At 40.3% G+C, this 22,778-nt stretch overlaps 2 protein-coding genes across 2 annotated transcripts; both read left to right on the forward strand.

Moving 5' to 3' along the window:
- Nucleotides 1–4,337: 4,337 nt before the first annotated feature.
- LOC112558107 lies at nucleotides 4,338–7,489 on the forward strand. Its single transcript, XM_025228314.1, has 5 exons — nucleotides 4,338–4,431; nucleotides 4,513–4,636; nucleotides 5,640–5,656; nucleotides 5,902–6,043; nucleotides 6,576–7,489. Exons 2-5 carry the CDS (start codon nucleotides 4,552–4,554, stop codon nucleotides 7,391–7,393), a joined length of 1,062 nt encoding a protein of 353 aa, XP_025084099.1. The 5' UTR covers nucleotides 4,338–4,431; nucleotides 4,513–4,551; the 3' UTR covers nucleotides 7,394–7,489.
- A 3,140-nt stretch (nucleotides 7,490–10,629) lies between these two features.
- Nucleotides 10,630–22,280, forward strand: LOC112558269 (alkaline phosphatase-like). The gene is made up of 11 exons (XM_025228635.1): nucleotides 10,630–11,038; nucleotides 16,009–16,143; nucleotides 16,389–16,609; nucleotides 17,476–17,650; nucleotides 18,340–18,515; nucleotides 18,961–19,068; nucleotides 19,386–19,488; nucleotides 19,917–20,075; nucleotides 20,413–20,604; nucleotides 20,763–20,891; nucleotides 21,964–22,280. Exons 2-11 carry the CDS (start codon nucleotides 16,140–16,142, stop codon nucleotides 22,257–22,259), a joined length of 1,563 nt encoding a protein of 520 aa, XP_025084420.1. The 5' UTR covers nucleotides 10,630–11,038; nucleotides 16,009–16,139; the 3' UTR covers nucleotides 22,260–22,280.
- Nucleotides 22,281–22,778: the final 498 nt, after the last annotated feature.

Here is a 22,778-nt window from a genome sequence, read left to right on the forward strand (position 1 = left end):
TGTGCAGTTTTCCCTACCATTGCGATCAGTTGGTAAGATGTTTCACATCAACTGCTCATCATATTCCAGTCATTTATCTGTCAAAGTGACGGATTGTTTGCCTGATGTCTGTGGGAAGTTCTGAACTGTGGTGTAATCTCGTGAGATGATATTTGTATCGGAATCTTCTCATTGTGTATAGGGCAGCTAAATTATTGAGTATAAAGCTTCCATTGTAAATGACATGGGGACATCATCATAGTATTGTTGTTATTAGTAGTAATACAAGTCTAGACTTACTTCGCTGTACATTAGCTTTCTTCTGTGGTGTCTAGATGACACTTTTAGAAGTTTAGACACATATATATATGTATAGACATGTATTTCTATTTACTGGGTTAGATAACAATACAGACAATTGTTTATTGGGCGGGTTGATGTGGACCGTCAGACATTGTCCATCAAATCTTTGGACATTTTGCTGTGGATTAAACCGGAACAATAGAAGAAGCTACAGGAAGGTATCGAAATCGATTAAAAAAAAGACTCTATACTAAACTGTACTATACTGTACTAGATATCTAAATTTGTAAGCAAGTTTAAATGTTTGCCACATTAATTGTTCATGCTAATGAGGCGTTCATGTGCGTGGTAAATGCAGATTTTGGTCTTTTGATCACAAACAAGGAAACAAATAAATAAGAAAAACGAAGACCTTCCTCGTGTGTTGCTATTTTTATACTCTTATTATATGCATTACGCTTCATTAACTCTATGTGTGTGTGTGTGCTTGCGTGTGTATGTTTGGGTTTACATCTGTTTCCGTGTTACCAGGATTGTGCACCCCCTTGTTAATGACAATAACCACGATTTAGAATAAAGATTCGGTTGATTGCATTGATGTCGTGCATGCCAGTCTGGTGGACACGCATGAAACAACTGACATCTACCCTAGACCACAGCTAAGAACTAAGAACTGCTCTCATTGTGTCCAGCCCCTCTAACCCTCCTGACATGGGGTCATCCCCAGTGACAGTCAGAACTTTGTGAACTGTAAACTAATTCCCTTAAAGTAACAATAACAGTCAGTGGAAAGTTTTAATCACACAAAGTTTAATCTCTCTGAAGTGTAACCTCTTAAATCAGCAAACTTTAAAGTGTCAATTGGTAATAATGTTTTCTGCACAAAGTGTACGATTTTAAAATCGTAAAAATGTACAAACAATAAAATTTACAAAGTACTATCACTTGAAAGAAATGGTATATAAATCTGTATATCAGTGTTCAAAATGTCTTTTGCGCAAAGTATATTTTGTACTCAGTGTAATGAATACAATACGAGTCTAAAAATAGCAACACACGGGGAAGGTCTTTTGTTTTGCTTATTTATTTGTTTCCCTGTTGTTAGTTTATTTATTTGTTTCCCTGTTGTTAGTTATCAAAATGTGGCCTATTTCTTGTATTCCCACGCTTGCTCTGAGCTGTTGGATTCTGATGAGTGTCAGCTCGATGCGTGACAATAAAATCAGTCCTATTAATATCCAGAATGTAAACTCAAGAAAAAGTACTACTGAGAGTATTGACGACTATTTTTCAATGCGAAATTTTGCTCGTATCCACTGTTGTTGTTACACATGTTTATTTAACTCACTCTGTGTCAAACTCTGTGATCGTTCACCCACTCGTCCTAGAGGTCTGAGATTTCCATCAGTTATTCATTTCCGGTGGTACTGCAATATTAAATCATTTTCAGCAATGTACAAGTTGTAAAATATTTTTTTACATTTAATTTTGTGTGATGATTTATACACCTAATTAGGGGAGATAGGTAAGTACTGCTCTAAGACTAGTAAACATTAGGTTATCTCCCCTACTTCGGCCTATAAGAAAGAAAATCACAAAGTAAAACGAAAAATTGGTAATAAACAAATTCGTGCATTTAATAGTTCCTTGCATTGGATGTTTGCATAAAAACAAATAAATATATATCCATAAAATAAAACAAAAGACTCAACTCTTTAGAGATGTAAAGTAACCCTGAAATGCAGAACCGTGTAAGTTTGCTTTGAGGGTTCCCGTGTGTGTCAAATGTCCAAGTGCTGGTCAATTTAGAAAAAATACATGAGAGCGAAAATATTGTGCAGATAGCTTCTCTCGATGTTTTCATGCGCCCCGTGCTTCACACCTGCTGTTCACCCAGGTGTCGAGAGTTTGACAGCGTGTATACGCAGAATGAGGCGCGTCTGTCGGTCAGTCTGTCAGTCAGACAGGAGGATGCTAATTAGCAACCGTCACTTTGCGACGACACTCGACCCTCTAACCCACTAAAATGCAATATTTAATCATTTCCTTCTAAGTGAGAAAATAGATGGGTGACACCGCAATGTAAAGAAAAAGATGCCCACAAAACAAATGAGGCAAAAGCATCAACAGATATTATCGTCGAGACTGAAGCCAAGACCCGTTTGGGCTTGGAAGAGCGCCGAGAGTTTCTTTAATATATATATAACCTAAAATATAAAAGTGTACTGATGTTATAAAAGCACTGATGTTTAGATTTTTAATATTCGCTCAGACTTTATATTATACATTATATGTATTAAGAAAATCCCGACACCTAAGGAAACATTATTTTACCCTTTTTAGTGAATTTCAAATAAAAGTGTTTTAGAAAAAATATAATTTGCTTTTTTTACTCTTAAACAGGGAGTCAGGGGTAGAAAAGAGGCAAAGGTCACCGTCAGCAACGCATGCGCACAGAGAGAGAGGTTGTAGGGGGAGGGGAGAGATTCGGGCTGGTCAGAAAGAAAATCCTTTAATGGATATACATCGTGTTCTTTAACCTATATCTTTCTTTGCTTGTACACGTAGCTCATGTCAGCTCACTACATTTCCTTTTTTTATTTGATTTAATGGAATGAATGAACCGGAACCGGAAGGACATCTGTACGCTGGGAGTGTCCGTAACTGACGATCTAACTGCGGTTAAAAAAACTCGGAGGTGTGCCACCTAAACATCTACAAGTGTTTTCTCGATAAAGTGAAACTAAAAGAAGCTCTACAGAATTTCTAGTAAAAGCTCCTCCATCATCAGTACAGGGAAGTCACGTTTTATTTCTCTCTGCTGCTGCTTCAACTTTCTCTTTCTCTACTACTACTTCACTACTAAACATGAAAAGAATCGTCTGAAATGTCTACATGCTTTGTAAAAGTTTCTCTTGTGATTGCAGTAGTCGGCATCTTTCAGACAAAAGCGAGAGACTATTGCTTCTTTGACGACCAAAAGAGGAGTCGTGCAAACAGAGTCTCATCTACAGGGTGTGTTGTAGCCCCCTAAGGATCAGGGATGTGATTCTAGGATTGAAGACAACTGGGTTAGGAATTATATGAATTCAAGACAACATGCAAACCTCAAGACCAATTTTGTCTTTGCTTGTTTATGGCGTTTATATCCAGCAGTTTATGTGAATGTCATGGTGATCACGACTTTTGAAAAAGTGAAATTTGCCCTTTAGAAAGTGAAACCAGACTTTCTGATTTGAAATTGTCACATATTTCTATCAACTCTAGTCTACAATTTCCTTATTATTTATATATTAATTATTTGTTTGGTAGATGAAGAAGCTCAGTAGTGTGTCTGTTACTACACCACTGCGCATTAGATAAACTTCTCTTCGAAAAATATACAAATGTCTTTTGTTTATGGAACTCATTTAATGAAGATGTTTTATATGTCTACAGATCATTCATACCCTTAACAGTCTGCCATGTTTATACATTAAATTTGCTGATGTCTTTATTTATAAGTGAGAAGTCTCTACTTAAGCTTTTTCTACTGTCCCACAGCTGTTGTTGTTCTCATCCACTGACACATTCTGCTAAAGTGTAAAGTCTCCAACATTAAAATGACTATAATGGGAAAAAAGATTATTGATGCTGGAATATTCTTTACTTAAGCTCTCCGAACAAAAAAAATATACTTTTACCCTGTTCTGTCTGAAATTTATGAAGCCTACAGACATTCCTGGTGGAGTCTTTCTAATAAATTCAAAACTTATTACAAGTTTTCAGTATATTTAGTGTATTTCAGCGTTGTTTTCCTTTTTTAAAAAAGAAAATCCCACACTTTCCAGTTTTAGAATCGAGGAAATATTTTATATGTGACGGTTAAGGAAGACCAGTTTCTGAGCACGCAATGAAGCCTCATATTGTAAGTATCAATAAGCCTATTTTCCGAAAAAACCAGCAAAGAAGTTCAGTACACCCAACTGAAGACAGCACTTGTAAAGACTCAGGAAGTCACATCGGGAAACTGGTGTAACGACATTCGAAACCAAGACGATAGTAGGAAGCAGATAGGAGGCCAGTGGTAGGAAGGTTGCAGTCTGTACCAGTTGCTGTCTGATGACTAAGATATTTGTCTGTGATTCACAACAGCCCAGCAAACCTCAGGTACACTCGACATTCCAGTGGCTTGATGACATCATGGTAATTAGCTGACGGGATATAACTACAACGAGGGTTTGTCTCCAGTGAACATCTTTGGAGCCAGAGGGGACGAAGGGTGTTGCTATGGAGACCTACAGAAAGACCTCCATGCTCATAATCCTCTTCATGCTGCGATCAGTTTTCTGTCAAAACAAAACAGACACAAGAGGTTTGTGGAATTAACTTCTTGTTTTTTATTCTTCCTTTTCTTTCATTTCATTTTCATAAAATCTTTTCTACTTTCGTTCGTTCTTGTTTTGTTCTATTCTTTGGTTCTTTTTTAAGTCCTTTATTTCATTCAGGCATCTTCTCTTTTTCCTTTCTTTCCATCTTTCTTTCTCTTTTCTTCTTCTCCCTCTCTATTCTTTCTCGGCTTCATAATTTTTACAATCTTGCTACCACACGCCCTACAAATGTTGTTTCTGGTGTTGTAGTTTTTGGTAAAATTATTAGTTTTAAATCGTCTCCTTCCTTCTGATATCTGTCCTATTGTTCATCAGTGATATAAGTTATTATTATATTTATTATAAGTTATATATGGTCCCAACTAGAAAGGGACGAAAGGACCGGGTCCGATGGCGGCGTTGGTTGCGGCCCTATGCTCCACTGGGGGCGAATAGGACAGAAGAAGAAGAAGAAATATTAAGTTGTTCTTAGTTTTGATTTAGGTTCTGTACTAATTTCATCTAATGGTTTTTTATTTATTTAAATTGCCTCTTAGGTAAGTGTATGATTTAATTTTACTTAAATGCTTATAACACACACACATGAACAATACGGTTGCCAAAGTTTCCATCGATAGTTACACCAACTTGCTAACACAAATTTCCTAAAATTATTTTCTTTATTCAGAAATAAAAATTATTAACATTCTTTCGTCATAAATGTCGTATCAGACGCTGAATTTTTCATCCTGAATATCAGGAAATTAAAATGTGTTCCTGACAATGGGTTGTAGTATTCAAAGCAAAAAGGTCCGTAACCGGTAAGCAAAGATACTGTCGATCCAAGGGAGGCAAGACAATAATAGTTTAGAGATGCTGGTGATGTCCCCTTTCGAAGTAACTGTATCTTTCTTCTCCTCCTTAAAATAGGTCTCTTCTCAAAGTTATGTAGTTAACTGATTGATAAAGTGATTGGTTGTTGTGAAATAATTTGTTTATTTTTTTCAGGGCAAACTGAAACAATTGTAAGTTGAATGCACTTCCTTTCTACTGCTAATACCTTGTAGAATTGTGATATATCAGAGGTCTTAACACTATCTGTAGTAAAAGCGAACGCAGAAAGTTTAATTACAATGACAGTGGTGGTATTGACATATATAGACATAGTTATAGATATATATTATATGTATAGACTGTTTTGCTTTTGTTTGTGTTTGGGAGCGTACGTCACCAGTCACCATGATGTCTTAGCAGTATCACATTTTCCTAGGATAAAATCAACGTGATAATCATCGTCACGTCGTCACTGGCAGCAGTGAGCTCCTCTATCATCGTCGTCTTCCTTGTCGTTAGCTGCATTAAGAGGATACGACGACAGCCGCAGCCAAACCAGCAAGTGGTGTACATTGAAAGTGAGCCTGAAGGGCACGGGTAAAGTTTGACAAGACTCGGGCAGGGCACGGGAATCATGGGAATGTTCTAGGATGATTCCATCTGGGAAAAGACTGTATAAAAAAAATTTGATTTTCTTTGAGAGGGGAAGGCGAAGCGGAGCGGGAGGGTGTTACTTGATAATGGCATTTTCTTTCCCTCTAGTGTAGATGAAAGTATGACGAAGTGGGTTAGGTCTACGAAACAGCTTTTTATCTTTCATTTAATTTTAAGTTTAACTTTGGATACTAACATCAAGAAAGATTATACAAAATGTCAGATTATTTTCATAACTGATTTTCATAGGTCGGTTAAAATTTAATACCAAAGAAAAAGTTATAGATTAAAGAGGGTGTTCCTTGAATGGCTTTTGTATCTCTCACCATCCAATACAAAAATAAAGCTACCGACCACAGTAAATTTTCCTAATTCTATTTCAGGTTTATGGTATTTTTATTGATTGTAATCTTTGCTTCATGTCAATTGAAGTCGTCCTTTCTTGCTTCTGTCTAGGCGTGCAGCCATTGAGTACGCAACAGTTGAACACGACGACTGAGAGTATTCTGTCAAATGTCAACCCAAACTCAGTCTCGGTTCCACACTTTCAACGTCAGCTTCCCGTTTCCACAGATACAATGCAGCACCATCATTTGCCAATGGGACATTTTCAGGAAACCCATCACTGCTTTTGTCGCTACATGAGCACATCCCACGAAGACCTTGGACGTCACCCGATGTGGCACGGCTACCCGACATTAAGGGAGGAAGACCAAGCGACTATGGACATGGCTTCCAACAGGACCCGCCGGGGTCACGAGGACAGTGCCAGTGCCAAGAAATTGAAGTCCTCACGACGACTGAGCAGGTCAGTCCCAGACCTGTCCATGCCTCGCATGAAGCCCTTTCTCCCGAACATGCCAGAATTTCCCGAAGAGTCTTTGCCATCGAAAGGAGGATCGTCTCGGAAGCAAAGAACGCTCTCTGACGAACGAGACCCCTCTCGATGCAGACAGGAGGATGTCATGGCTCGTGTGAAGCGCTCCAGAGACAGGCTTCGTTACAGCCGAGACCACGAGACAAAAATCAGTCAGTGGTTTTCCAAGCGAATCTCTGCCCTCAGCGACGGCACGAACGTTGAACGTGATTCCAGTCGAACGACAGGCAGCGAGGACATGGGCTATGTTCAGATGTCCAGTTCACAAGACCTCTCCTCCCCGCGACAACCAGCAGACACTGTTCAATCAAGACCTAGACAGGCACCAGTTGGTGGAAGTCGAACCTCATCCCACATTTACCAAAATTTACCGTGCATGTCAAGCAAAACAAAATAGGTTCCTTTGCTTTTTTTTTTCTCATAAGTGAATCTGTTATCAAGAAAACAAGCTGGAAATGAAGCCATGCTAAGACATACTATGATGATAAATAAAATGGGTTAAAAATATTTTTTCGAAAAAAAATGTTTTGTGGTCAATGAGAGCATTGCAACTGTGTGCAAAACATCAAAGAAGATTACACGTGTGAATATAGTCGAATACTGATTGTTTGTTGTTTAGTCCTTGTTACTCCTAGAGGAGCATAGGGTCGAATATTGATTAGCTTTGATAATTTCTAACAAGACTGTCATATTACAAATTTCCCCACAAAATTGTTCTCTTAAAATAGCTTTTAACAGATAATGCGAGCGCTCAGCGAAAATCGCTGGAAATAGAGCATAGAGTACGTGTCACAGAAACATATTCCGGTGGTATTTCAAGAGAAATGAGGCACGAGAAATATTATATTAATGGTTCTTCCTCAATAGCTTGATTGTCGATTAGACAGGAAGTGACGAAAGGGAAATATTTCTAAAATTAGCATCGTCTGCATGAGCTGAATTTGAAGAGAAAAGGTGCAATCCTCGGTTAAAAAAAATCAGGAGACAATGTGCTGCTGCTGAATGTTCTCTTCGACACTCCGAGTTTGTATTCATTTAGGAAATGTTAAAATAATGGCAACAAACTCCAGTGGATTAACATTGTTGAGAAATGTGTGTAGACAGATCAGATCTCTGCTTTTTTTTTTTCAAACGTGTAGTGCGAACTTCGTCTCCACACTGTACTCAAGAATTTATTTCAAACATTTCAAAATAAATTTATCCAATCACTTTACAACACAAGCAAGTCTTGGACTTTCAATAAAAGGAAGAGATCTTCCTACAGCAGTGCCAACGATACAAAAGCACGAGCTGTTAAAACCAACTACGACTGCTTGTGACAAACTTAAACAAAGATCAAGCACCAGATATACAACATCGACACTTTCTACACCATCTGGTCTACAAGTAACATCGTGACACAGTCACAAACACGCCATCAGTCGTGTCCTTATCCAGCACAATGCTAAAACAACTGACAGTGTGAAGGCACCATTCATGTGCTGCTCGAAATAAGTAAACAGGAGCACCTGGAAGAATCAGTAAGTAAATAGTAAATTTTTTCATGCAGCCAGGGGAGGAAGAAATAAGCTTTTACATCAATAAATATATATCAAATTATTATTTTATACTTTTTAACGGTAAAAATCACTATCAGCAGTCAGTTGTAACTATAAAATAAAAATGATGGAAATTAACCATCAAACTATTAAAAAAAAAATACAGGAATTTATGTTAGACAAATACACAATTAAATGTGTTATATTTTATTAGCAATAATACTCAGAATTAACTCAAATGCGCCCACTTGGTAACAAAGAATAAAAAACACAACGTAGACTGCAGTGACCCTGATTGTCGCCCTTACATTTTGATCTGGAGATTTACTTACCAGGTTGTCTAGTGAATTCGGTTTGGACCTCTTAAATTTTTTTTAACTTCATTCGATGCTTCTAAATAAAGTTCACATCTGTAAGGCTGTATTTCAAAATCAGCCGTCTTATTTTCTGTGCCATTTGACTCAGACATTCAGAGATTTCTTTGTGCCACGTTCACTGTCACAACTACTCTAGTGTAAGGAACTCTCCAGTAGAGGAGAGTAGTTTTTCTCCTGTTTCTATAGTAACAGGTGAGAATACCATTGTTTTCAGGCTTGTATCTTCCAAATTAAGAGTAATTATGAACTCATATTTTGGGAATTTATTATTTTTAATGAATTTAATCCGATCATAAAGAAAAAATGTTTCACTCGGCTTGTTCCTTAACAGTTCATGACGTCCACTTACCTCCCTTCTCCTTGTTTTGTTTTCTGCGCTTATGTCTACAGTCCAAAAACAAATTGAATAAATCTGTTCTTTGGGAACCCAGAATGTTTCCAAAGCCTGAAGTTTCGTCAATGTCCAATAGCATGCAATACCTATTAACAACCTTGTTAGTTTATCTTATTCCTTCTTAATCCTTTAGGAGCATAGGGCCCTACAAGAACATTGTAGGAATATTATTACAAGAACTATTAAATGTGACTAAATTAGAATCAATGCTCAAAATATTTTAATATATTTCTGAAATCATGGTTTATAGTTGTATTGGTGTTTTAGGTATAAAATGATAAAAGTCACACAGCCTAATAGTCAAAATTCCTGTTGTTTTGTCTCTGGGGCGTGTCTGTAGGAGAGCTATTCTCTTTTTCTCTCTGGTGCCTTTGCCGTCCCTGATAAATTAGCTGTTCATTTTTCTCAAAATCAACTGTTTCGTTTCAGTTGTTATACGTGATGCGTTTTAAGTAACTTATACAATAAAAATGTTTGTATCTACATAATATACAAACGTGCATGTTACATTGTTAAATGCTGAAGTGCAATTCACGTCTAACAAAGCATGCATGATCCTGCGTTAACATGTGAGTACCGTAATTATGTGTTTACATTTTGACTGATTTTTATTTATCCTTTTGCCAAGGGTGGAAGGAATTGACTTAAAAATTCATCAATGCCACTTAATTTAAAAAAAATTCTGACAAAGGTTGACTGTTTTAATCGAATAAAAGTTGGCCGAGCATTAAAGTTGAGTGTGCTCTTTAATTTTTTTTTAAACTTGAAAATTCTTCTGAATAATATCTTTGTGTGGGGCATTCTATACCTTACCAAGTCTCGTACGGCGTGTGTTAAAAACTTAGGATTTTTAGTGACTTGTTAATTAGCCCATACCCTGTATTTATCTTGACAAAAAATAGCTCGAACACTAAATCAACTTGACGTCCTCAGGTCACTTTTTCTTTACTGAGCATCTTTTGAGGTTGTCGACAACCTTGATGGTCAAACGTGCTTTTGTCCAAGGCAAATCATCTAATACCCAGCAAGGAACATCTACTCCCCTCGCTGTTCATTGCTGTTCCATGTGGTTACCTCCACCATAATCATAAAATCTCATAGCCTCGTTCTATTAGTAACTGTAAATGGTTCACCGTGTCTAGGATGTGGGGCCCAACACTCATTCGATCCCTTGCCTTCCTGATAAACTAAATTGCCATTTCTGCTGTGTGTTCTAGAAGCTTTTACCAGCCACAGATCCCACCCATTTCGCCACCCATCCTTCTGCTTCACTGTCGAGCTTACTAATCAGTGGCTGTGGCTTCTATTTCTTGTCATTCGATACAACTACATCCACGTGACCATCCGCCACTTTTTTGGCTGAAAATCAGCGTCAGACTTAAACTCCTGCCTTTATGATTTTCTCATCACATGGAGGGAAATACAACTCTCGACACCGATAAACTTCCATTTCTGTGGTGACAGTTATAGCCATTTAATGACCTCCTGATACAAAGTGAGTCGCCCAGTAAATCCCTGACAACCTGTTTACTCGCCAGACGTCACACCGACAAGCACGCGCGCTACATTCAGTGCGATCAATGGCGGAAACGCTCACCGAGGCTCAAGCTGATGCGGGCATAAAATTAATGAGGACACTCGTTTGTGGGCAAAACGGGAGAGACTCTGCAGACTGATTAACCTGGTCTGTTCGTGCTGGTCAACGGTGGAATTATTCTCCTGTTCAGACGTTGGTGAGTTGATTAAAACTGTTTATAATCGAGCTAGGGAGTCTGTCCTTTGTTGTTGTTGTTGTTGTTGTTGTTGTTGTTGTTGTTGTTGTTGTTGTTTTAATTTATAGGTAACGTGGAGTAAACAGGCTGCTAAACATGCTACACATTATTTTAATATTTTCACTTCTGCTTATTTAGACGGGTACTCATAATGTCAAGTATTTATCTGGAATGTTCGTCAACCTGCCATGCTTTACTCCCAAGTATTTTTCCCTCTGCGTGCGCGCGCACGTGTGTGTGTGTGTGTGTGTGTGTGTGTGTGTGTGTGTGTGTGTGTGTGTGTGTGTGTGTGTGTGTGTGTGTGTGTGTGTGTGTGTGTGTGTGTGTGTGTGTGTGTGTGTGTGTGTGTGTGTGTGTGTGTGTGTGTGTGTGTGTGTTCGTTGTCACCATGTTTACTTCAACCTGTCCGTGTTTACGACTTCCATTCCGGATATAAGGACAAAGAGTAGAAGACCCACCCGGCTGTGAAGACTGTACGCACAGCGTGGGCTGAAGTTGAGTGCCTGGCCTCCTGTCGACTGTTTACCAGATTCCAATCAAACACTTGCCTGAGGCTTGATTACACCTGATACCACAACAAAGTCGATTTCTCCTTGTCCACACCGCCTTCCTTTTCCTCTCTCATCAACAGCTTGAAAAAGACAAAGCGACCATTTTGGTTTAGAGACCGTGTCAGATGCACGTGTCGCGTGTGCTAGATGTCAGGTGATTGTAGATGAACCCAGTCCCTGGGCTGCTCACCTGTATGCTCCAGGTGTTTGTTCACACACACACACACACACACACACACACACACACACACACACACACACACACACACACACACACACACAAATGCACACGCACAGACAAATGGCGGGGGAGAGTGAGCTGCATGCACCATTTCGTTTGTCCCTGATGTCATCGATCGAGAACAGCTTCCGGTTCAAACATCTGAACCGTGTACTATCATGTATTTGATCTTCGTTTAAGGCACATTTTCCACCTTATCAGAGAGATAGACAGAGAGATAGACAGAGAGATGAGGCAGCAAGTCGGGATGCTCCTCTGTAGATTCCACATGATTTGTCCACTCTTTGCTGTTGTAGACCAGCTTTAGCACGTGTAAACAGCTACTTAAGGTGAGCCGAAGTGACGAGAGTCCTCTTCCTGTGACCATGGACTTGTGTAGGTGGACTGCTGTCTGTCTGCCAAGACCAACACTTAGCCTCTTGCGAAGTTCTCCCCTCTTAGTCTCGGCGAGCCTAAACAAAGAATGTGACTAAACCGGAAGCTTTGTAGTAGCATGCCTCGTTTTAGTAGTTAACTGGAAAAAATAGTCTGCCAGCAGTTCAGTAATAGAAGTTCGTACAGTGATCGTGTTGGAAGAAAATGGTAAAAGAAGTCTGAAGCCAACAACAAGACACATTAAATTATTTAAAGCAGGCTGACGAAGATAAAAAGAAGCAGATTGTAGCGGACATGACTGAATCAGACTGCAGCAGACTGAAACAGAGCAAAAGACGACTGAAGATGGCAACTTGAGGTACATGGAAGCAGAGTTTTGAGTGGGTGAGACAAATATATCCTTGATTCGTCTAGATTACCTTCGAAAAAAATAGTGTTCACACGCGATCCCCCTGGAACCAAGCGGAATGTACGCCCATTGGTTTGTTGGTTTGTTGGTTGGTCGGTTTGTTGGTTGGTCTGTTTGTTTGTTTGTTTGTTTGTTTGTTTGTTTGTTTGTTTGTTTGTTTGTTTGTTTGTTTGTGGGTATTTTGAGGGGGGTTTGGGAGAGAGGATAAACTTGTGTATTACGTAAAAGTACAAAAACATTTCAGCCATCTGTAGACCTGTTACAAGTAAGACCTTACTGCCAATCTGCAATTGGTATGTAAGCACATAAAGCAATAATGTCCTCCCTTCTCAATAATTTATTTATCTGTTCCGTTTTGCGTAAAGCAGCCTGTGTCCTAATGAGGAAAGGGGACATGTTATTGCCTGTATTAACTTATATCACAGGCCAAGGCCACGTTCTACAAAGTGCAGCAGGAAGGTGACAGCTTGGTGAGTCTGTCTAGTGATGGATGGTCCACACGAGCGACTTGTCACCTCCATGATGGCAGTTATGTCATCATTCAGTAGGGCAGGGAGGATGAATGGTTGGGTGTGGAGGAATATTCTCATGTCATCGATCTGATCTTGTCATTGCGATTGCTAACATCTTGTGAAATGTTATTGCAGGTTTGCAAACAAACTCTCCATGTGTGTATTTCATGCCCGTGTGTTTGTCTATCTACCCGCCCCCATACACGAACACATCAATGCACTAATAAGATGACGAATAAGCTATTTTCCAGTCAAATGAACTTTTCTCTCTAAAAACGTTTTATGTTTAGCAGCAGCATAAATTAAAAACAAAACAACTAAAAAAAGGCATTGACTAATCAAGAAATGCCATGATAATAAATTTATGGAAATAAATGGTTTAACGTTGGACATGTAAAGAACAGAATATTAAGCGCATGAAAAGATTTTATTGGACGCACATACACAAAAATTTCTCTCTTCCTGTATTTAAGCAGCTTAAAGTTAATCCTTTTAAATTATTCTCTAATACTTGGAGAAGATTAATTGCAGGCTAGATGCATGATGTGGGTGAAAAGCGGATACAGTAACAAAAGCTATGTCTCTGTAAAACAGCCGACACTACCTTTACCTGCCTGAGTTGAGAAATGAACCCCAGACATCTAATCTTAATTATATGGGCGATGCAGCATCTGACTCACTCACGCAGGCTTATTTATTTATTTATTTATTTATTTATTTATTTATTTATTTATTTCAGTAATAAAAAAGAAAGTTTGTTACATCTAACCCCTAGCACAGAAAAACAAAGTTGATGAAAAATCATTTAAAGCTTGGGGTTTTTTTTTACTTTCTTATTGAGACAGTTTTATTGAAGAATAACGGTATGATCACAAATTATGTGATCAGTTTTGATGACGGTACCTTAAAGATTACCAGTCGCAACGCAGGTCGTTAAGTACTGCATATGACCTTTCCAAGAGAGGTCAGGATGAGGAGACAGGCAGCAAACACTTTAGCACGTGATGTATCCCAGAAATTGTTGGAATATTCCCGCGAACACAAGAAGAATTACTAGCGGACAGACTGCCCTATGCTTGACATGCTCGCTGCCATTCATCCAGCCAGAAGTGGTGGAAGTAATTTTTTTTTAAATGTCAGTCAAGTTCATAAATGACATTTTTGAAAGATTGTTCTTTGATGTTTGCTCCTCTTTTCATGAAGAAGACATCCTTGGTTTTTGTTTTCACTAACTAAATCCTTCTTTCCATAGCCTGTGACCTTTTAACATTTTTGTAAACCCTGCAGGGTCAAAGGTTAGACAATTTGCCAACGAAGTCGCTAGTCTTGTGACCGCCGCGTGGCCACTTGTGTCCCACAGAACGGGAAGACATCTCTTTACACAAGTGCTTTCTTCGTGGCTTCCACAGTGGAACTTTTCTTGCACCTCCACTTCCCCTCCCCCCTTCATTAGCTGCGGCTTTACTGATTATTTCCTCCCTCCAAGATGACAGAGGAGATTGCCGCCATCGTCCTCTTAGCCACCACGCCAGTGGTCCGGACCGTCAACCCCACTTGTAATCGAATTTGAAACATGTGTGGACTGTCCAATGGCAGACCCCCAGTCCTGCCTTCTGCTCTCTTTCTGTTATGGAAGGAGGGAAGGGGCGGACCAAGAAGATTGAATAGTGGTTTGCTATCTTCCGCGGACAAGCCTTCACAGTCTGCCATCCAGACGGAGGATCTTAAGGGAGAAGTTTCTGTAAAGTGCAAAGTTCATTGACTCGTCTTTGGCAGCTCTAGGCAAGGTGGCAGTCATCAACAGTTTTGAAAAATCGCTGGGCAAGTTGTGACTTCTGTTTATTTGCATAAATATTTACAAGCGTTTTTTTTAAGTATATACTATTTGTAACACTATTTCAATATAATTTGTAAAAGCCTCGTACAGGCTAATTTATACACAATATTTCACTTTTAAATATGCAGTTGCTAAATCCATGTCTCATGTAGGCCTAGTATGCGATCTTGAACAATCACCGAGTATCCTTAAATATAATTGTGTGATTGTTGAAGAAATGTGAACTGAGTGAAGGACTGGAGGAGTTAGAGAAGGGCTGAAGAACTTCATGCTGAGTACAAGAGTTTCAGGTTTACTTTGTTTTAGAAAGTAGGTTTTCCGTTACATGAAAACACTCGCGTGGTGTTCGTGTGTGTGTGTGTGTTCGTGCGCGCGCGGTTGGTAAAAGACAGATAGTACACCTCTTGCCTATTATTAGCTTACAAATATTGTTTCTTTAAAAATAAAATGTCTTCACCGCCACTTCTCTCTAACACACACACGACACCATACATGGACTGCCCTTTGACCCAGTGTGTCTTCCTTGCATTAAAAGATTCGGTTCAAAAGACAACGAAATAGAATGGACTGGGTTGAATTAAATCCAACATTTCTTGTTCTGAGACACCGACTATGGCTGATCAACTCTTAGACATTCGCATACACTTAGTCCTTTTATACAGAGTTGGAAAGAGTATGGGTAACTAAATAAATTGATAGTTATTCTCATGTAAGTCTTCTCCCTCCAAATATTCCAGTAAAAGCAGGAATTGCATGCGATAAAAATATGCACGATTGTCGAACTCGGTGTTATTTTTATCGCGCAGGTGAGTGATGTAATGAGAAGCTTGACATCATGTCTCAGGTGTAAATCACATAAAACCTCTTAAAACATCCTCTGTGTTATGATATGACAGGTCAAACCACGATCACATTGTCCTTCTCGCTTTCACTGGGTGCAGTGCAGACTGGGGTGAGCATTGGAAAGACTAAATATCAATTAGTATTTCATTCTTTTCTCTCTCAGAGACGTCCTCAGAAACTGCTACCAACTGCCTTCACTGTCGCCGAGATCTCACCTGGAAGTCTTCTCAGCATGTTCATTGTTTTTCTTTCTTCTGGTGCACCATCTACGCTGGAAAGATTTCAGAAGAAGAAATGAGTGAGTTATACTTCTCTTTAATTTGTTTGCTTGTTTGTTTGTTTGTTTGTTTGTTTGTTTGTTTGGTTGGTTGGTTGGTTGGTTGGTTGGTTGGTTGGTTGGTTGGTTGGTTGGTTGGTTGGTTGGTTGGTTGGTTGGTTGGTTGGTTGGTTGGTTGGTTGGTTGGTTGGTTGGTTGGTTGGTTGGTTGGTTGGTTGGTTGAATACAGAGCTTGGGGTTATATGTTGGCAATGTGTACACACCAGACCCTGTTTACTGGAGCAACCTCGCCCACAAGGAGCTGCAGCAGGCTCTCAGTCACCAGCCTGTGGTCAGACGGGCCAAGAATGTCATCCTCTTTGTTGGCGATGGCATGGGCGTGTCCACGGTGACTGCCGCCCGTATCTACAAGGGACAGTTGCGGAACCGCACAGGAGAGGAGGGCCTCCTTTTCTTTGAAACATTCCCCAACATCGGCATGGCGAAAGTAAGTATAGTGCAAATGTGTTCATCGTATTATTCTTTGAATGATTCATCAATATCTACACCTGTGCACATGTTAGTACATATGTATATATGTGTGTCAATAGGTAAACACGCATGCAAGTTATATACACAGACACAAACGCAGTCGGGCGTGCACACACACACCATATCCACAGAAAGAAGACAAGTCAAAGCGCACCATTTGACAGTATGTGCCTCCTTTTAACGGCACATTACACAAAATGACAGTTGAAAATTTACATTTTCACACCATGGGAAGGCTGCCTCCCTCTCGATACTCGATCACCTGTCAGCTACGCGCCTTACCTGTCGCCTCACGTTCCCGCGTGACATCATTCTTCTCACTGTGTCACGTTTAACATCTACGCCCCTTCTGCCCTTTTATTCTCCCTACTTTGCTCTCCCCTGTCTTCTTAACTTTACACTATTTAAAGGCTGTTTTAAGTGCTGAAAGTTCAACTTCACTGAATATAAAGGCTGTTCTTAGGTGCTGAAGCATCAGCCCCACTGTACCTGAAAGGTGTGATGAACCATCAACCCTGCTTAATCTGAAAGCTGCTCTTGAAGTGCTGAAGAATCAAACCTCCAACAGCTCAGTCCCACTGTATTGACTGTCTGACTCATTATCATGGTCACACTTTATAATGTCCCAAACATCCGCTCCAGAACCGTTGGTTTCTCGTGACCTACACACAGCTTTCTCAAACTTTATCAAACATTCGACATTTTCACAGAAGAGCGCTAAAACTTTGACAAGTGGGATTGCATATATTTATATAAATAAATAATATAAAACCTTACATATTGTTTGGGCAAAATATTTGTATCTTCAAAATTCGCTTTCAGACTTACAACGTGGACAAGCAGACACCCGACTCGGCAGGCACGGCAACGGCCTTCCTGTGTGGAGTGAAGAGCAACTATGGCGTCATTGGACTGGACGCCAGCGTGCAGAGAGGCAACTGTACAGCACAGAAAGGTCACGAGCTGACCTCCGTCATGGACTGGTCACTCAAAGCAGGTTCTGTAGACTGAAGTGTGACGTGAGCCAATGAAACAAAATTTCGACAACCTCTCCCAAGTCCATTCTCAGTGACGTCAGAATTGTACTTTTGTTGTTAATTCATTGACAGAATTCAATACAAATTTTGAGTGGGAAGAATAGAATTTGACCCCCGAAATTTAAATATGATAGAATATACCAATGAACAGAATTGCTGTCAGAATGGAGGCTCCCTATCAGCACAGAATGCCAAAAGTACATAGGTCTCATGCTGAAAGACCTGGATCCCATTTTTTTTTGGCAGCCATATGTTTTTGGCTTTCTGTGCTGCTGGGGTCACGACTTTAAAAGTGCTCAAATTTAGAAGCAGGCGACGGGTTAAAAAAAGAATTTGGTGGTCCGCACAGCTGAAAGTAAATAATAAGTACATGGGAACAAAGTGGACAGATTGAGGTCAGAACTACAAGTGGCTCTCAGCCGCACAGACTGATGTTATCGAGGACAGACCATGCTGTGCGCATGCGCACACACACCCCCAAAACGCAGACACACTGGAGGGGCAGAGGGGGGAAGACTCGAACTCGAACATTTTATTGATCAGGCCTGGGCCTAATGTTAAGGGGGAAAGTGACCAACAACAACAATAGCAAACTATTGCGGCTGTGGTTGTTGTCCACTGACGGCAGTGTGTTGGTGTGTGTGTGCAGGCAAGGCCGTGGGTATAGTGACCACTACCCGCATCACTCACGCCACCCCAGCAGCAGCCTACGCTCACGTGGCGGACCGAGCCTGGGAGGGCGACAGGGACATGCCGGCCACCGCCGCCAGCCAGGGCTGCAAGGATGTGGCGCTGCAGCTCATCGAAGACAACCCCGACATCAAAGTGAGACAGCTAACTAAGACGATGACGACGACGACGACGACGACGATGACGACAATGTGTGGTGGTGGTGGTGGTGGTGGTGGTTGGTGGTGGTGGTGGTGGTGGTGGTGGTGGTGGTGGTGGTGGTGGTGGTGGTGACACTGAATGCACGTGTCAGTGAGTGTGTGACCACTGCAATTTTTATGACTCATGTAACCCTCTTTACTCCATGATTTTCAAGATCAGTTATTATTATATCAACAAACAGTTATTATTTACAAGCCTCAGATTCTCACAGCACGAGTTTACCCGACGACAGGAGTACGATAATACACGATTTTGTAGTCGGGATGTAGACGTGTCGCTCTGTGTCCGAAACTAAATGGAATGAACAGCAAGTTAAAGTTAGACCTCCAGTACATATGTAAGCAGGTCGTCGGTGAGAGAAATAACATCGTTTTTGCAGGTGATTTTGGGTGGTGGTAGACAGTACTTCATGCCGGCAGGCACCCCAGACCCAGAGACAGGCACACCAGAGGCCAGCAGTAGGCCAGACGGCAGGGATCTCATACAGGTATAAACATGATACAGGTATGAAGATGATGCAGGTATAAACATGATACAGGTATGAATGTGATACAGGTATGAATGGGAAACAATTGTGAAGCTAACACAGGTGTTAAAAACATGATACGATGTATATTTATCTTAGGTCACTTTTTTCGGTTATTTTTCTCGACCTGATACTTTAAGGGTATCCACCCCACTGAGTTTTATTCCTGAGTATTTTGTCATGATGAAACTGCTTTGTTCATGTTTGCCGTCATTTTACACTAATGGATGTACTTGCTATCATCTTAATCACTGCTGGTCCTCAATCTGCGATGACAGGAGTGGCTAAAGGACAAAGCAGAGCGGAGATTGAAGGGTCAGTATGTGTGGAACGCATCCTCATTCTACGATGTTGATGTCGACAATACTGACTATCTTCTTGGTGAGAACAGTTTGTAAACAATGCTTATCTCCCTTGTCCCATTCCCTTGCCGATGATTATATTTATATATATATCTAAGGCTGAGGGAAACATGATCTCATAATAATGTGGATATAAAGTACAGGAAGCTATAAGTGGATTTAAGGGAGATTAATGCCGATATTATATGGCTTTATATTTTTCGTGAGTAAACAGGGAACGGAAGAGATAAGCTCTGTCACCCTATTATCCTCTATTCAACCGAGGCATTGACATTTTGACAATGGTCACAATAATGTTTCTGTCAGTTGGATTCTATAGTTGATTAAATGTATCAAGTCATTTTGCTGTTTCCAAACTCTATCTTAGTGAGATTTAAGAAATTCAATTTCGAGACGAATTCAAATAAACAGCAAGACTATTTTTAAAAGTTGCTTCTGTGATTTCAGGCCTGTTTGAAGCAAGTCACATGAACTACGAGTATTTCCGGGTCGCCGCGCACGACCCCGCACAAGATGAGGCTGGTGAACCTTCTCTAGCGGAGATGACCGTCAAAGCTTTGCGCATCCTTCAGAAAGAACCCCGTGGCTACTTCCTGTTTGTCGAGGGCAAGTCACGGTCGCTGGGTTTCATTGTACTAAAAAAAAATTATATTCTAAATCATTTGTGTGAAATAGGCATCTGACAACTCTCCATTGGAGGAATTCAAGTTGTAATTATCATCCTTGTAAACAAAGCTAGATGTATTTTACAGGAACCCTTGGTTTAGTTTTCATCGCTGATAACTCAGGTGGAGTTGGCACAATCCCAAGCTCATCGGCACTTGCAAAACTGTCAAACAGGGATCCACGACGACGATGATTAGTAGTAGTAGTGAGTCATAAAACAAGCTTCAACCCTTATTGTCACTGTACATAAACAAATAAAGTGCTTTAAAATTTTCAGGCGGGAGAATCGACCACGCCCACCACGGCAACAGAGCCAAACTGTCGTTAGCCGACGCCGTGGCGTTCGACCATGCGGTGCAAGCGGCAGCGGAAATGACGCAAGCTGATGACACCCTCATCGTCGTCACCGCCGACCACTCACACGCTTTTATCATCGCCGGCTACCCAAGCCGTGGAAACTCTATAACAGGTAAATGAACCAACCCAGCTTTTTCAAACTACTCATATTCATATTCACACAAACCCAGAAGATTTTGCTCATGTCTATTCACTCACACATTTTCAGTTTAGACTATTAATGCTTTCTTGTTAAAGATAGTCGACTGCTTTATTCTGATGTGCTTTTAGGAGAAGAAGATGTGAGTCTGGGCTCTGACCGGTTGCCGTATACCACTTTGCTGTATGGTAACGGCCCCGGGTACGCTGTCTACCAGAATGGAAGCAGAGAGGACGTCAGCCAGCCTCATGTCGACGTGGGTGAGTTGAGATCATCTATCTCTATAAAAATTGTAAAATACAGTAGAAAGCCAGAAGTCAGGTGGAAAAGACAGTTGCTATATGCTTCAAATCTCTATGTAACTCAATATTCCGGATGTTGATTTTGGAATGATCACTTTTCCTTCCGCTAACAGCTATTATATTCGTAGTCGTATGCTTAGCCCTCAACCTTACCCCGTTATACCAACTCCACCCTCCTAGATTTTCTGACCATAGTAGTTGACGGAGGAGCTTTCACCATCTAGCAGCCTGTTGAGTGGCTGCCCCTACACAGTCGCACACAGCGCCATCAGGACAGCTTGTACTTGATTTATTCGTCGTCCTGAACCTCAATTCCAAAAACATTTCTGAGGGTTCAAGAAACATTTACGGCCTTATGCTTTATATGTAGACTTGTCAGATTTGTCCTGCGAATACTCTCATGTTTGACCTCAGCTTGGGACATTCGAGGAGAGCACACACTTACACCTACCACAGAGGACATTTGTCACGTGCAGGCTGTTTCTCCTCTGTTGCGAAATTCAGAAACTAATATATCATTTTCTAACGATGCTAAATAAGAAGCTCTTGCTATAAAAATACTCAATAAAACCTTTTTTTATTTCAATCATTATTGCTGAATCTGGGATTTGCGAGTGCTTTTGCACGAAAAGTCATTGTTGTTCAATTGTTTAATTGGCGAATGACACATACATCACATAATGACTACATACACAAAATATGATCAGTTATGACCTTTGGACTTCACTGTTTACAGCAAGGGGGAAGGAATTCAACGATGTTATCCATGGTAACAGCTGACCTCTCAATTTTATATCTGTTGTTGTGAAAATCTAAATAAAGGTTTACAATGATGATGCACTCTTTTCCATTTCGCAAAAATAAACGTGATTTGCAGTTATTAAAATTCCGAGCAAAAAGTCAGTGCTCGGCTACAGGAAGCAAGATTCGGCACAGAAGTCCATTGTTACAGAAAATTGTTTCAGTTGTCTTCTGTCTGCCTCCTCAACCAGATTTAAAATAATATCCTTCGCATCGTTAACTGTTGCAGAGGACGTGTACTATCGGCAGCAAGCGGCAGTACCACTCAGCTCTGAAACTCACGCTGGCGAAGACGTACCAATATATGCTTCTGGACCAATGGGCCATCTGTTCCACGCCACGCATGAGCAGCACTACATCGCGCATGTCATTGCTTACGCCTCCTGCGTAGGAATATATGCAAATGAGGCGGAGTGTAGAGACATTTCGAGCAGCGCTGGTCAGTGGACAGGAACGACTTTGAGAAAAAGAGTGATTTTGTTTTGTGTTGTAGCAGTGTGGTACTTGGTGCACAGGTCTACGTAATATATGATGGTCTGTTTGATATTTCAAGTCTTGGAATTGGTTAATTGTGTTACGTGTGTTTGTCCGATTGGTGTGAATTGTACTGTGGTGTGAATATAACTTTTTTTTATTTTATTTTTATCACTAAGCTGTTGGACATTCGACAGCACACACGTTGACTTTCTGATTTTTACACAACTGTATGTGAATGCAGCTACTGATTTCAACAAAGCCAGTCACAGAACAGCATCTAAAATAAATCATTTTTGATATAGGACAAACATTTTGACTCAAAATAAATTTCAAAAAGAGCAGTTTGTTATTCACCGGCACCTGACCCCTTCTTAGATTGTTGAAAAACCTCAAAAATGGTCTGAAGGATTTACCAGAGTACACACATATTTTCCCAAATGACTTGGTTGAGCTTTGCATGGTGGTGTTTGAATATTTTCATACAGGATGTTGTTGGGACATCGTTTGTTTATACGGAACCTTACCCGACCACCCCACTCAACAGGACTCATAGTGCTTTGTCTATTT

Source organism: Pomacea canaliculata, linkage group LG2 (genome assembly GCF_003073045.1).
Source record: "Pomacea canaliculata isolate SZHN2017 linkage group LG2, ASM307304v1, whole genome shotgun sequence".
Lineage (NCBI taxonomy): Eukaryota > Metazoa > Mollusca > Gastropoda > Architaenioglossa > Ampullariidae > Pomacea > Pomacea canaliculata.